Source organism: Nuphar pumila, chromosome 17, assembly GCF_984573655.1.
Source record: "Nuphar pumila chromosome 17, dmNupPumi1.hap1.1, whole genome shotgun sequence".
NCBI lineage: Eukaryota > Viridiplantae > Streptophyta > Magnoliopsida > Nymphaeales > Nymphaeaceae > Nuphar > Nuphar pumila.
Window position 1 is genome coordinate 6,462,181 of NC_143265.1, and position 13,900 is coordinate 6,476,080.

The following is a 13,900-nucleotide window of genomic DNA, read 5'->3' on the forward strand; positions in this document are numbered from 1 at the left end:
ATGAGATGCAATCCCCTTCTTCCTCTGTCAGTGTTAGAGGCAGTAAGCATGTGGGAATAAGAGCAGGGAATCAGGGTTTACTAGGTCCATATGATTAGCTTTTCAAAATATTGTCAATATTTGTGATTTAAGTATAAGAAGCGGTTTCTTCACCAACGGGTGAATCAGATATGGCCGGACCATGGTAAAATCCATATTTGAATTTGAGTACTGCAACAAAGGCTCCGCTCACCTGGTAGGGGCGACTTGTGTACGTCACAAGTTCGAAACACACGGGTGGTGTCCCTTGCCAAGGTCAAAACTGGGTGTACTCATGGCTTTCCTGACAGCAAAGACCTCAAGGGTTTTACCAACTGAAGGCACACCAACCAATGTGCGGTCGGTGATTTGGGTGGGGGTTTTCCTTGGATTATCCAAAAGAAAAGAAAAGAAATCCAAACTAGTTCTTTTTTTTAGCAGAGTTGAATCTGGATCCAAATATGGCAATGGGACAAAAGTTCTTTTTTCTTTTCCTTTTCTAATCACATTCAATTTCGAATCGCACATTTCATACTCACTTATTCGAATTCGAATCTGGAAAATTCTGATTATACAAACGTTAAGAGTAATTTTAGAAAAGCCGCCTGACCTATCAGCTGTTTACAAAAACCGTTTATATCTTTGTTGCCGGTAACGAAAACTTGAGAGAGAGAGAGAGAGAGAGAGAGAGAGAGAGAGAGAGAGAGAGAGAGAGAGAGAGAGACTACCCTCATGACAGAGCACTCACTCTGGAGCCATCTGCCGTTGTTGGTGAGGTCTAACTCCAAGGAATCTGTGGAGTTCATACTCCAGACCCTCTGGAAGACTCGAAGAACCGGGCTCGACCACCATGACCGAGCCACCATCAGAGACATGCTTCAACTATCCAACGACGTCGAGCTCGACCCTGTAATCATCCTCACCACACGCCTTTCTTCATCCCCAATTTATAGTCACTACCCATCCATCCTTTTCGCTTATCGATTAGTCCACTCATTCCATATGTCTATTGATCGACCAACATATTTTGAGTTCTCTTTTAGCGCTTGTAGTTTCCAATTCATGTGTTTCCTTATTGGTTATGCTTGGTTTGCTTACTGTTATTTTATTAATGTTTTTGTTTTTGGTTCAGTAGTACCTGAATCACATTGATGGCTTTATGGTTGAATTTGGGTCTTCTATATTTACCAATCATGCGCACAATGAGATGCTCGATTTTGGGTGTCGCTTTTTCCTTTTGTTTTTGTTGTTATTTTGATATGTAAATCTCCATCTCTCTTATCTTCTTCTTCATCACACAAATTTGCACTGTGCCAACAGAATATATTTGCGTATTCAGCATCAGAACCTTCAGTTTCACACAATGGATAGAATTTTGGGTACTCTTGTTGGATTTGTGATTCAGAACGGACCCATGAGGTCCCTGGTCCTAATTTTACGGGTCAGGATCTGAACCCCATGCATGGGGAGTCTACATCGGGTTCCAACACAGATTCAGAGCCTAGTTGGGGATCAGAGGCAGAGATTCAGCCTTTCACCTCCCTATTTGGACCTGGGAGCCAGCATGGTTCAATGCAGAGTTACCGGAAGCTTCTTAGGTAGGTGGGAAGCTCGCTTCCTGGAAACTCGTTTAGGAAGCGCGATGCTCCTCGCTTACAAAACTTCATGGGAATCTCGATTCCCCCACGCTTCTTCTATGCTTCCCACACACATGGTCTATTGTTCTTATATGCTTTTCTCACGTTTCTTTTTATGTTTTTCGTGTATTTTTTCTCATGCTTTCCCTCACTTTCCATATACTTTCTTTAAATTAGTAACCATCATTGTTAGATTTTAACAAAAATTTAACCCTTTTACTGAAAAATCATGAAATATAAGAATGATCAATTTTATTTTAGTTTTTATTTGTTTCTTGTTTGATTCCTATTCAATTACCATATTGCTTCATTTTTTTTAATATTTTGCTTTTAAATTGATACTTCGCTTCCTGTTTCCTATAAATTTTAAAATGCTTCGCTTCTCGCTTCCACTTCCCGCATCATTTCCTGCTTTCGCTTCCTAGTTTGGCAACCTTGGTTCAACGGGACCGAGCATTGATCTATCAGGAGATCCAGATCAAGTCCATTTGCCTAATTAGGTCATAGTTAGACTATATATTTGTTTCTAGAGAAGAGAGAAGTTAGTTCAGAGATTAAGAAACCATTTATTGTTTCTTTTACTGTTTATTTGATTTCCTTCAATACATTATGATTTTTCGTAGTTTTGGTATCGATTTGCGGGGTTCAGGAGCGATCCTCCTGTTCAATGCATCAAGTGGTATGAGAGCTTTGGTTGTTTCCTCGATCATCACCCTCTTGCAATATTCGAGGAAAGATTCATGGAAGAATCGGAGACACGTATACAACGTTTGGAGGGTAATGTGCACGAGATCAATGAAGGTCTGGATCGTACAAATGAAAACATCAAAAGATTGAGCGAGGATACCCGAGCAGAGCCCCATAGTGCAACATTATAGATGACAAAGATGATTAAAGCAATCATTGAAAGGCTTCCCTCACTGGAATTTAAGAATAACACAGAAGTACCCACATCAAAAGGAAAAGAAGTGGTAGCCGAATCTGTGGTAGTAGAAATCCTACGGTATGTCGTCATCGTTTCCTAAGGATTTTCTATCGAATCAAGGGGTACCCTCAGGAGATGGAAAACCCTTGCTACCCAGCGATATCACAAGCGTGGTAGGGGCTCTTTCGAACTAGGGGAGTGTCCCTAGAATCATAGAGATCCGGGGAAACATGAGCCTGTCTGGGTTAGAAGCGTTCCAAGAAACCCTAAGGAGGACCATTGAAGCGACCATAGCCTCATCCACACAAGATATTCGCTTGGAGAACCTGAGTTTTGGTCCTACTCCTGCAGTCGTCGATGCTATTTTGCCATATTTGCCAGGCCAAAATACGACCAGCGGTGCTCCCAAGTTCACCGCCAGTCCTTCTTGGGTACGTACGATGGTTGCCAGTTGAGGAAGCGGGAGCGGGAAGTGATACGAGAAGCGAAAGCGGGAAGCGAGGCACTTTCAAAATTTTAGGAAGCGGGAAGCGTGGGACCACTTAGGAGCGAATCAGGAATCGTCTCAGAAGCAACATAGGAAGCGAGGGGGTAGCGAAAAAAATAAAAATAAAATAAAAAAATACAAAAAAGTGAAAAAAATGGGGGAAGCGTGATGGAAAGCGCGCTTCCCATTAAAAAATGGCGGTTCCCCACGCATTTCAGGAGCGCGACGTTTTGCGCTTCCGAAGCGCGCTTTCTACTTACCTAGGTGTTTCCGGTAACTCTGGTACGTACTCAACACATCATCGGCGATGGTCAGCCATTCAACCACCCGTCGACCACTTACGACCGACGGGGTGGCCCCTGGACCACCGACTGCTACAACCCGACCGTTCCCTAACCACACGTGGTGTGGACACGGCCTCAGTAACGATCTAAAGGCAGGGCCACAACCCCAGACGGTTGGACCTCTAACCACTTGCCAGTCACCCATGATCATGGGATGACCAAGGTCCGATTGACCGGCCCCTTCCGACAATTCCCCAATCGATCGGGTGGGATTCAATCGTTTCCTCTGTGCAGGAGGAAACCCCACTTGATGGGTCTCTTGGGAGAACCAATTCAGTAGTGAACCAGTTCCCCAAGGTACCGATTGAGTGGGGAGGTTCTGGGCAACCTGAACCGAGTCATTACTAGTTGGACCCGGTTCAAACCCCATTAACTTCATTTGGGCCCTATTCCAAAGTTCCAAATCCAAATTTCATGGGTCAGAACCCAAGTCTGGCCCAAACAGACTTTTTTGTAGGCTAATTTGGTTCAGGATCCAATTCAAACCAAATCCCTCTCCTTCGTTTTGGTCCAAATCAAAATAATCCAACCCAGACTAGGCCTAATCCGACCCAGACGAAGCTCTATGGACTGAGTCAAAACCAGATCCATCAAATTTATGGATCTGGATCGGGTTTAGACCAGACCTATTCCCCATACCCGATCTAGAATTCGTCCTACCCAAATTTTGTGTCTGACAACTCATAATTTCCCTGGTCCAGTCGTGATCCAACCAAATTTTTCACCAAACCCATTATCCTAACCACGAAGCCCATAACCCAATTAATGACTCGTACCTAAACCAAGATGAAACTTAGCCTTTCCAATACCAAGCCCAACCAATTCCACACTACACGTGACCCACCTAGGCCTACCCATTTAGTCCCAAATCCCATCATTGGACCTGTTTGTGCTCCTGGTCCATTTAGACATCCAGACCCACTTGCTGCTCCTCATGGAGGTCAGTTTGGGCAGCTCCATGATCATCTAGCAGCCAATCGGACGGGTCGGGCACAAGGTGAGCGCCCTGCGAATCGAGATCAACACTAGCGCCTCCCACCTCCTGTAGCACGAGGTGATCAATGCAATGTTTTTGTAGACATGGATGATGAGGTGTTTTGGCATGATCACCCACCAGGACGTGTACAACGATGTCTAGATCATGCAACAAAGCGTGCCAGTAATTACAAAATCAAACTAAAACTTCCAGAGTACCATGGTCGATTTGATGCCAAGGCATTCTTTGATTGGTCACATTCAGTGCAATTCTACTGTGACTTTCAACAAGTGCCAGAGCATTGTAAAGTTTCTTTGGCAGTGACACAGTTACATGGTCTGGCCCAGATATGGTGGGTCGAATTGCAGAAAGCCTGAGAGAGCCAGGGTTTGGAACCAGTTCAAAACTAAGAAGCGATGAAGGGTTTGATAAAGGCCAAATTTGTTCCCTCTGACCATGCCCAACGAGCCTACAAGCAGTACCTTCATCTCTAACAAGGCTCTATGCACTATACAAGGAAGAATTCCACCAACTTGCACTGCGAGTCCAGATTCCTGAGACTCCAGAATAGCAGGTTGCCAGGTATATTAGCGGACTCTGTTCTAATTTATCTGATGAGTTTAATTATAGCAAGATAGAAACTGTGGATGAAGTAAGTTAATATGCAATGAATGTGGAGGAAACATTAAAATGGAGGATACGAGTTGCGATCTACGACGGGTGAGTCTTCTATACGACTGAAGTTAGGTCCTTCAACCAGGGGAGTTAATCCTTCCAAGGTTGGAGAATCCAAAAGGGGGAAGGCGAGCTCTAAAACTCCAACGCGATTTGAGGATTCAGTGCCTGCCTATAACACTAGATCCCACACCTGCTCTGCAAACCAATCAACTCGTTGTTTCCATTGTCAAGGGTTGGGACATCTAGCAGCTCAATGTCTTACCCTAACAAGGAACACCCATTTAGCCGACCTGGACCAAAAGAGTAGTGAGTCTGAGCATGTAGAAATAGAGGATGTGAATGAGTTGACAGTGAGGGTGCCTTATATGAGGAAGTTGTTGAATTCAATGGTGATGATTTTAACCTCCTCTTCATACATCTCACCTTAACAGCTCCTCGTGCCCCCACAAGCAGCAAATGACTACAAAATAATATTTTTCGTACCTGTTGCAATTGTGAGGGTCATGTGTGATATCATAATTGATAGTGGGGCTTGAGAAAGCATGGTTTCCTCATAAATGGTTGAAATGTTAAATTTGAAAATCGAAAAGCATCCCCATCCCTATAAAATGACTTGGTTCAAGCGAGGAAATGAGGTTCCTATCACCTGCTGATTTCTTGTGAAAATAACTATGGGGCAGTATTATACCGATGAAGTATGGTGTGATGTGGCACGTATGGATGCATGACATATTTTATTGGGACACCCTTGGCAATACAATGGAAAAACTATTCATATCTTCCGCAAGAACACATACTTTATTAGGTTTCATGGCAAGAAGATCATTCTTTTGCTCAATAAGGAAAAAGGATTTCCTAACGTAGGCAAACCAATCAAGTCTATGGGATTTGTTGGTTTGCCATACAAGGAATTCTTGGATGCTTGCCATGATGAAGGCTACTCTTATGCACTTATTACAAAAGAGGTTTGCAATGTTGCCCCTAGTGTCCCTGATGTTTAACACCCCTTATTTCAGAATTCCAAGACATCATGCCTGAGGAGTTGCCTAATAGTTTACTTCCTATGAGGTTGGTCCAACATGTCATAGACCTTGTTCCTAGGGCTAGTCTCCCAAACTTGCTGGCGTACTGCATGAATCCTACAGATGATGCAGAATTACAACGACAGGTTATGGAGTTATTGCAAAAGGGTTTCATTCGAGAGAGTGTGAGCCCTTGTGCAGTTCCAGCCTTACTCCAAAGAAGGATGGGTCTAAACACATGCGTATCAATAGTCGAGTGATAAATAAGATCACTGTGAAATATCACTTCCCTATTCTTCGACTTGACAATATGTTAGACATGGTTGCTGGCTCTAAGGTATTCTTGAAAATAGATCTAAAAAGAGATTTTTGTCAAATTTACATTCACGAAGGAGATGAATGAAAAGCCACTTTTAAAACTCGAGATGGACTCTATGAGTGGATGATTATGCCTTTTGGTTTGTCGAATGCACCCAACACTTTTATGAATGTTATGACACAAGTGCTTCGACCATTTCTAAGAAAATTTGTGGTTATGTATTTTGCTTTATAGCCCTAGTGAGGTGGAACACATGTCACACATTGCGTAGGGAGAAGTTGTACGTAAATGCCAAAAAAGTGTGCCTTTTTGACGTTTAGTCTTATTTTCTTAGGACTTGTTGTGTCATCTGGGGGAGTCAAGGTCGACCCTTCAAAAGTGCAGGCAATAGTTGATTAGCCAACTTCTAAGCCTATTGGTGATATTATGAGTTTTCATGAGTTGGCAATCTTCTATTGTAGGGTCATTCAAAATTTTAGTACCATTATGGTTGATTACAGAATGTCTCAAAGGTACTATTTTTCAATGGACGCTTGCAGCTGAGAAGGCATTTCAACTTATTAAGCAAAAGATGATCCAGATCCCTATCTTAGCTCTCCCTGACTTTTCCCAGGTATTTGAGGTTGAGTGTGATGCTCCCATGTGGGAATTTGTGCTATCTTGAGCCAAAATCGCCACCCAATCACTTTCTTTAGTGAAAAACTGACATTAGCTAAGTGCCAATATTCTACATATAATCTAGAGTTTTATGTAGTGATACAGACCCTTCGTTATTGGAGGCATTACCTCATTTATAAGGAATTTGTCATGTACAATGATCATGAGGCTCTAAAATACCTGGATAGTCAACGAAAACTAAGTGCCCGCCATGCTAAGTGGGTTAGTTACTTGCAAGAGTTCACTTTTACAATTAAACATCAATCGGGAACTCTCAACAAAGTAATTGATGCACTTAGTCGGAAGAGTAGCCTCCTTACAACCATGTATGTTAAGGTTGTCGGTTTTGAAAGTTGTAAGGAGTTGTACCAAGTTGACCCTGATTTTAAGGACATTTGGGAGAATTGTATAGTTAATAAACATCCTTCTGACACTAAATTTTCAATACATAATGGATATTTATTTAGCAAGAATCGACTTTGTATTCCTGATTCTTCTTTCGGATTACACTTAATCACAAAATTGCACGGGAGCAGGTTAGCATGTCATCTTGGTCAGGATAAGACCTTTGCCCTCTTAGATAAGCGATATTATTAGCCTAAATTAAGATGAGATGTTAGGTTCGTTCAATGTTGTCGGGTGTGTCAAGTTGCCAAAGGACACAAGCAGAACACAAGTCTATATACCCTTCTTCCTATTCTCGATAGACCGTGGGAGCATGTGTCCATGGACTTTGTTCTTGGTTTACCCAAGACTGTTAGGGCTTTGATTCCATTCTTGTTGTTGTTGACTGATTTTAAAAAATGGCTGTCTTTATTCCATGTAAATGGACTACTAATGCGTCCTTAGTTGCTTCTTACTACTTTTAAGACGTAGCCCATTACCATGGACTTCCTCGGACTATCACCTCTGTTCATGACACTCGATTTTGGGTCATTTTTGGAGGTCATTGTGGGTTTTATTGAAAACTAAGCTCCAATTTAGTAGCGTGTACCACCCTAAGACTGATTGACAAACTGAGGTTGTCAATCGTACGTTGGGTAATTTGTTACGAAGCTTAGTTGGAGATCACATCAAGACTTGGGATCTTGTCTTACCGGAAGCCGAGTTTGCCTACGCTAATGCAATAAATTGATTCATTGGAAGGTCGCCCTTCCAAATTGTTTATGGGCATTCCCCCACCCATATTGCGGATTTGGCTCCTATCCCTAGACTAGACACGCTTGCAGCTGCGGCTTCAGACATTGTTGATTACATGCAAGAAATACATTCCCAGGTTAAGCAAAAGCTCAAGGAAAGCTATGCCAAATATAAGTCTCATGTTGATGAAGGTTGACAACATGTTAGTTTTGAGGTCAGTGATTTAGTAATTATATACTTATGCCTGAAACGGTTTCCTATGGGAAAAACTAAGCCCGCGTAAGTTTGGTCCTTTTAAGATCCTCCAAACATTAGGAAGTAATGCATACTGGCTTGAGCTGCTTGGAGATTGGCACATTTCACCAATCTTCAATGTTTCTGACCTGTTTTCTTATCAATTATCATGATACACTTAATTCGTTGGAGTCGAATTCTCTTCAGCCAGGGGAGAATGATGCAGAATGGACCATGAGGTCCCTGGTCCTAATGTTATGGGTTAGTATCTGAACCCCATGCAGGATGGTGCAGAGTCTTCATTGAGTCCCAACACAGATTCAGAGCCTAGTCGGGGTGATCCACCTGTGCGTAGATCGGGTCCATCGACAAAAGGACAAAGGAGGCGGAGATTCAGCCCTGCACCTCCCTAATTGGATCTGGGAGCTAACATGGTTCAATGGGTATGATCAGCAGATCCAGATCCGAGTCCATTTGCCTAATTCGTTCATAGTTAAACTATATATATTTGTTTTGAAATAAGAGAAAAGTTAGTTCAGAGATTGAGAAATCCTTTATTGTTTCTTTTACATTTTATTTGATTTCTTTCAATACATTATAGTTTTTCGTAGTTTTTGTATCGATTTGTGGGGTTCAGGAGCGACCCTCCTGTTCACTGCATCATTTTGAGTGCTGCTTGTAATGCTAGAGTAGTGTTATAACTTTGTTGATGCTTGTTCATAATATCACTTCTTGAAAATAATCGGGTTGTAATCATGATATTAATGTGGGAAAAAGTTTTTAATGTATTTACATTTTCGTTGTATATTTATTATTTTGCATATGGTGATATTTTTCAGATGTTTTCCTGAGTTCAATGTCGCACGAGATTTTCCCTCACTGACTTGTTCCTGAGAACAAGATGTGTGACGCCGGTTTGATCTTTTCAGGGGTGTATCAGCACAAGGATTAACTGTACCTCTAAACAACCAAAACCAAATCTGTGTTGCACTTTTCATTTTTTTTTGCTTTTATCCTTCTTAATAGGTGTAAAACTGGACCTCCCCTCCTTAGATTTCGATGCAACAAAATACTAGGCATTCTCCCAAGTATTGTAACCAACGGACCTGGAGTCAATTGAAGCCCATAAAAATATTTTCTTCCAAGTTCATGTTTGAAAGAGCTAGATTTTAAGTTCAAGAACAGAGATGAAGATTTTTAAGGTTCTTTATTTGATATTTCCTAGATTTTTTGACATTCAGGTTCTTTTTCTTTCATTCTGTCCATTCATTTAGACATTAAAAACATGAAAAGAATATAATGCTCATGATATCGTATGAAAATCAGTTTCCTTTAATATAGATGGACAGATGAGGCAAAAGCTGCAAACTTAATAAGTGAAAGATAAGGTTGGAGACTATAGAACGTAGAGAATGCATCCAATCACATTTTTGGATTTGAATACATTCTATTTGAAAATATTGCAACTTGTAAACAATTTTTAGTACTATCTTTTACAGTACAGATTTTGTATACCTTATATTTTACAGCAAGTTGACTTTGTTAATATTATATTCTTTTTCATGTTTATTTGAGATGTTGGAACTTATAAACACTGTAACATTGGTATCTTTCTATATCTGCAATATTCCCAAGACTCAAGTAGTGAAATATTTTGATTCACATGTACTAAAGAGCTGCATGAAAATGAAGTAGCATGTTCACTCTCTTTATTGAGAGGTTTGAATGCTTGTTATTGTTTGAAGAACATTGATTCTTGGAGATGGCCTTAGTAGATATTACAGCTGTCAAAATTAAGGTTTACTGTTTTTCTTGAAAATTGTTTGTGAAAGCACATAAAGCATCCTCTCATAGGTCCTTTCCTTGAATGTTAGTTATGGCACAGAACGTTTTATTCTGTGAAGTGTAAATGGGTATTTTTTATCTTTTGTAAAGTGTTAATGGGTTCTCATTTCGAAGGTGCAGCTATTGGTATGTCTCCGTATTTTGATACGCAAGTCTGTGCACGGAAATTTCAACAAAGATCAAATGCAGAAGCTCTTTCCTCCTGAAGTCTTACCTGAATTGCAAAGATTACTTACAATTTTACTACAAAAATTTCAGAAAGAGTGGCAAGATGATGCACTTAAAGACAAGGTACCACTTGTTGACACCATTTAATAAGTTGAAGGGGTACCTGTTATTTGTTATTGTCTGGAAGATGATGCGTGTGTATCAAATTACATCTACTTGAAGTGGACATTTTTATAGTTGATAACTTTCAATATGCAATATGTATTGGGAGTATGAAAAATTCTATAGTATTTTTTTTCATGATCTGTTGGAAAACTAGTTTTAGTTCATTTAGTGTGAAACTGACATAAATCTCATGATTCTTGAGAATTTAGAAAAGAGAGAAATTATTATTAAAATAAGTGATGGTTTGTAGGTAACTTTTTATTTCGCATAAATTTATGAATTTATATGTTGGAAATCCAAACTCATGACATGTTGAAGATCATTCTTTTCTGTTGCAAATGAGGTAGAGGCAAAATGGGTTGAAATTATGTAGACTATAAGAAACTGTAGGATCCTGGCTAATGCAATTTATATACATCAACTATTCAGGTTTCTTTGCCTCGTTTGAAGGCATTGACATGGCACATGGCTAATCAAAGTGATGCACATGCAGATCCTGCTGCTGTCATCAGTTTGAAGGTATTTTATGATTTAAGCTTTTATCTTTCCATGATCCAATCATGTCCAATGAAATTTCAATTCCATCTGATTCCTAGTTGTTTGAATTATGAATATTATCAATTGCTTTAAGCATTCCAATAAAGACATTCCTCGGTGATCTGCTGTCCTGGAAATGTTATTTGTAAATTAAAGTTACCTTGACCAAGCTGCTCATAATGGTCTAACAGGTATCTAGCCATGTTATTCTGAATAGAGTGGCAAACTCTTAGAGATATTCATTTTCTCATTATATACTGCATTTATTTCATTGAGATTACTATGGTACTTATTATTCCATACTCTTTTACCTTCAGATTAGACATTGGTAGTTATGTCATTTATGGCAAGTTTGGGTTTCATTTGTTAATCAGGTTTTAACTTTCCACAGCTTCAAGATAATACTCAATCTTTGTCCAGTGAAGCTGATGTCAAATTTCAAATATCTAAAGACAGCCTGGAGACAATGTTGAAGTCCATGTATTATATAAGGGACCAATTGGCAAATGCGGTATCTCTGGTTTGCTGAAATGAGATCATTGGAGTGTAACTGATGAGAGCTTTAGGTTATTCTTCCTTCTTACTATGTGCCTTTGTTTTTTCATTAACATGTATAGGGTGATGCATCAAGTGTTCAGCTGCAGGCCAATGGACAGCAAGAAAATGTTTGAAAAAGCTTGCTTGAGAGATCAGGCACATCTTACTTGAATGAAGGGGATTCACACTTGTATGGAAGTAATCCAAATTACAAGGTGGTTTTGCAATGACGATCTTATGTCATTTCATGTACTACTGTAGCCTTAGTTTTTTCCATTCTTTTTCCAGTAGCATGTCCACACACTTTTCTCCCTCCTCGTCATGAATGATGATCATTGCAGTACTTAGGATTTCTGGGAAATTTTGCTTATGTGCATTAAATTGAGTGAAGTTCTGTATTCAACAACAGAAACATTATTCCCATAATGCGTATTGTGTGGTAACAATGATATTTCAGTAGGATGATTTTTTTCTCCAGTTACTATGTGAGGAAAGTCTTGTGCTATTCACAGGATTTACTGGTCGCAGGAGATTAGTGAACTTGAATCAATTCCAAAAAAAAAAAAATAACTTGTATTAGTAATCTCGGAATCTTATTGGCACCGGTCACATACAACGTAGAAATATTGATGCCAAATTCATTCAGATTTATTCAGAATGATTGCCAGAATTATCAGGCAATACAAGAAAATACTAGCATAGGTGACTGATCTCTCTCCATTTGATGTTTGAAGAACCACCATATCAAGCACAGGACCACAAAATGTTAGATCCTTGGTCTGCCCCTGGGAGTAGCTGATAAAAGTAATGGGAGTTTGTTCCGCTACAGGTTTAAATTTCATTGAAAAATTTTGGGTAGAGCCAATGCCAAGGCTTTGTAATGTGAAATTCTGAGAAGCTGAACCTGCTGTAGTTCCCAGTACGAAGTTTCCAAGACAAGAATCATTAGCATCCCCAATGGTGAACGCTAAGCTGTAAGTTGAATGTTGGTCAAGCATCAGAGTCTGTTGAATCCCTCCACGAGCTACTGATAATTCAATGGCTGCATTGCCGTGTGGGACTGAATAATGTTTTGAGTCTATGTATTTAACAGTCCCGATGATAGACCAACCTTGTAATGGAGAATCTGAACTTGGATCCAGTAAAATACCCTCAGTGGAGTTGCTTAAGAACTCTGGCCCCGTTTCAAAATCCCAGTTGATTAGCAGGCTGGATTCTGCATATATGTCATACTAAATCTGTTAGAAGGAAAATTTTCTAGTTATTACAGCTGCGGTGACTCCTAGCAGCATTTACACAATTTCTCTTGCTATCTGTTCTTCTCTGCAGAATTACAGAACCGTCTATTGCTAGGAATTAGGGGGCTAAGGGAACTCTGACAAGATCAATTAAACACTGTTCACCCTCTAACATCAACTACACAAGTAAGCTTAGTTGTGTTTCTTGTTGAGTATGTGCAAATGAAGTCTATGTTTATTGATTAGTCTGCAGATTCATACGACTTTCTCTGCGATCCAACTTGAACTTTAGAGGCTCTATGTTTTTGGTAATAGTTCTACAATGGTTGGGTCCATGGCAGATTCCAACTTTCTCAGCTGCACTACTTGGATAGAACTAGTAGTTTACGGGCACATTTGCTTGGCCCCAAATGAGAAACGTTCTCCCTCAGTGGTGAGAGAATGATTCTCATTTGCCCCAATTTTCACTTGTAAGCAAACATGAGAAAATCAAATCTCATGTGTTTCAAAATGTCATTCTCCACCCTGTGATCGAAATCCACATTTGGGGCCATTTTACTCACTTATCATGTGATTCTAAATGACATTCTCCACCCTGTGATTTAGAATCATATGATATCAAATCATGCGATGGAATCACGTGATTCCATATCACATGAGATGAAGCAAACGTCCTCTATTCAGCAATTGTTCTCTTCTGTTCCTTTTCTGTAGCATTCTGGATATCTGTTGAGACGCACTATTCAGCAATTTGAAACACAACCATATTCAAGCAGGCAACTGAGCATGGTGCATGTGTTTGTTGTGGGTAAGTGGGCCATGAAACACACCTACATGAATGAAAGTTTGAGCACTCTTGAGCAGGAAAGTGTCTACGGCCAGCCCGCATGTGACATTGTCAGCAGCCTCCATCGGTTGGCTCCGTATCGTAAGGTTGACAGGACTTCCCCCACGTTTTGAGTTGATCCAGTAC

General features: G+C 40.2%; 1 protein-coding gene across 2 annotated transcripts; it reads left to right on the top strand.

Annotated features, from left to right (window-relative positions):
• The first annotated feature begins 685 nt into the window (after nt 1-685).
• On the top strand, nt 686-12,070 carry LOC149811469 (uncharacterized). 2 transcript variants are annotated; one of them, XM_089992606.1, is made up of 5 exons: nt 686-927; nt 10,403-10,573; nt 11,045-11,134; nt 11,544-11,663; nt 11,770-12,070. In XM_089992606.1, exons 1-5 carry the CDS (start codon nt 751-753, stop codon nt 11,821-11,823), a joined length of 612 nt encoding a protein of 203 aa, XP_089848732.1. In that variant the 5' UTR covers nt 686-750; the 3' UTR covers nt 11,824-12,070. The 2 variants fall into 2 exon arrangements, with proteins under 2 accessions (XP_089848732.1, XP_089848733.1); XM_089992607.1 differs by lacking the exon at nt 11,045-11,134 and having other exon boundaries at nt 704-927.
• The last annotated feature ends 1,830 nt before the right edge of the window (nt 12,071-13,900 follow it).

Coding starts and splice junctions, on each gene's coding strand:
- LOC149811469 (XM_089992606.1), top strand. CDS start 751: ATGACAGAGCACTCACTCTGGAGCCATCTGCCGTTGTTGGTGAGGTCT. Junction 928..10,402: donor ACGACGTCGAGCTCGACCCT/GTAATCATCCTC, acceptor TCGAAGGTGCAG/CTATTGGTATGTCTCCGTAT. Junction 11,135..11,543: donor CTGCTGTCATCAGTTTGAAG/GTATTTTATGAT, acceptor AACTTTCCACAG/CTTCAAGATAATACTCAATC.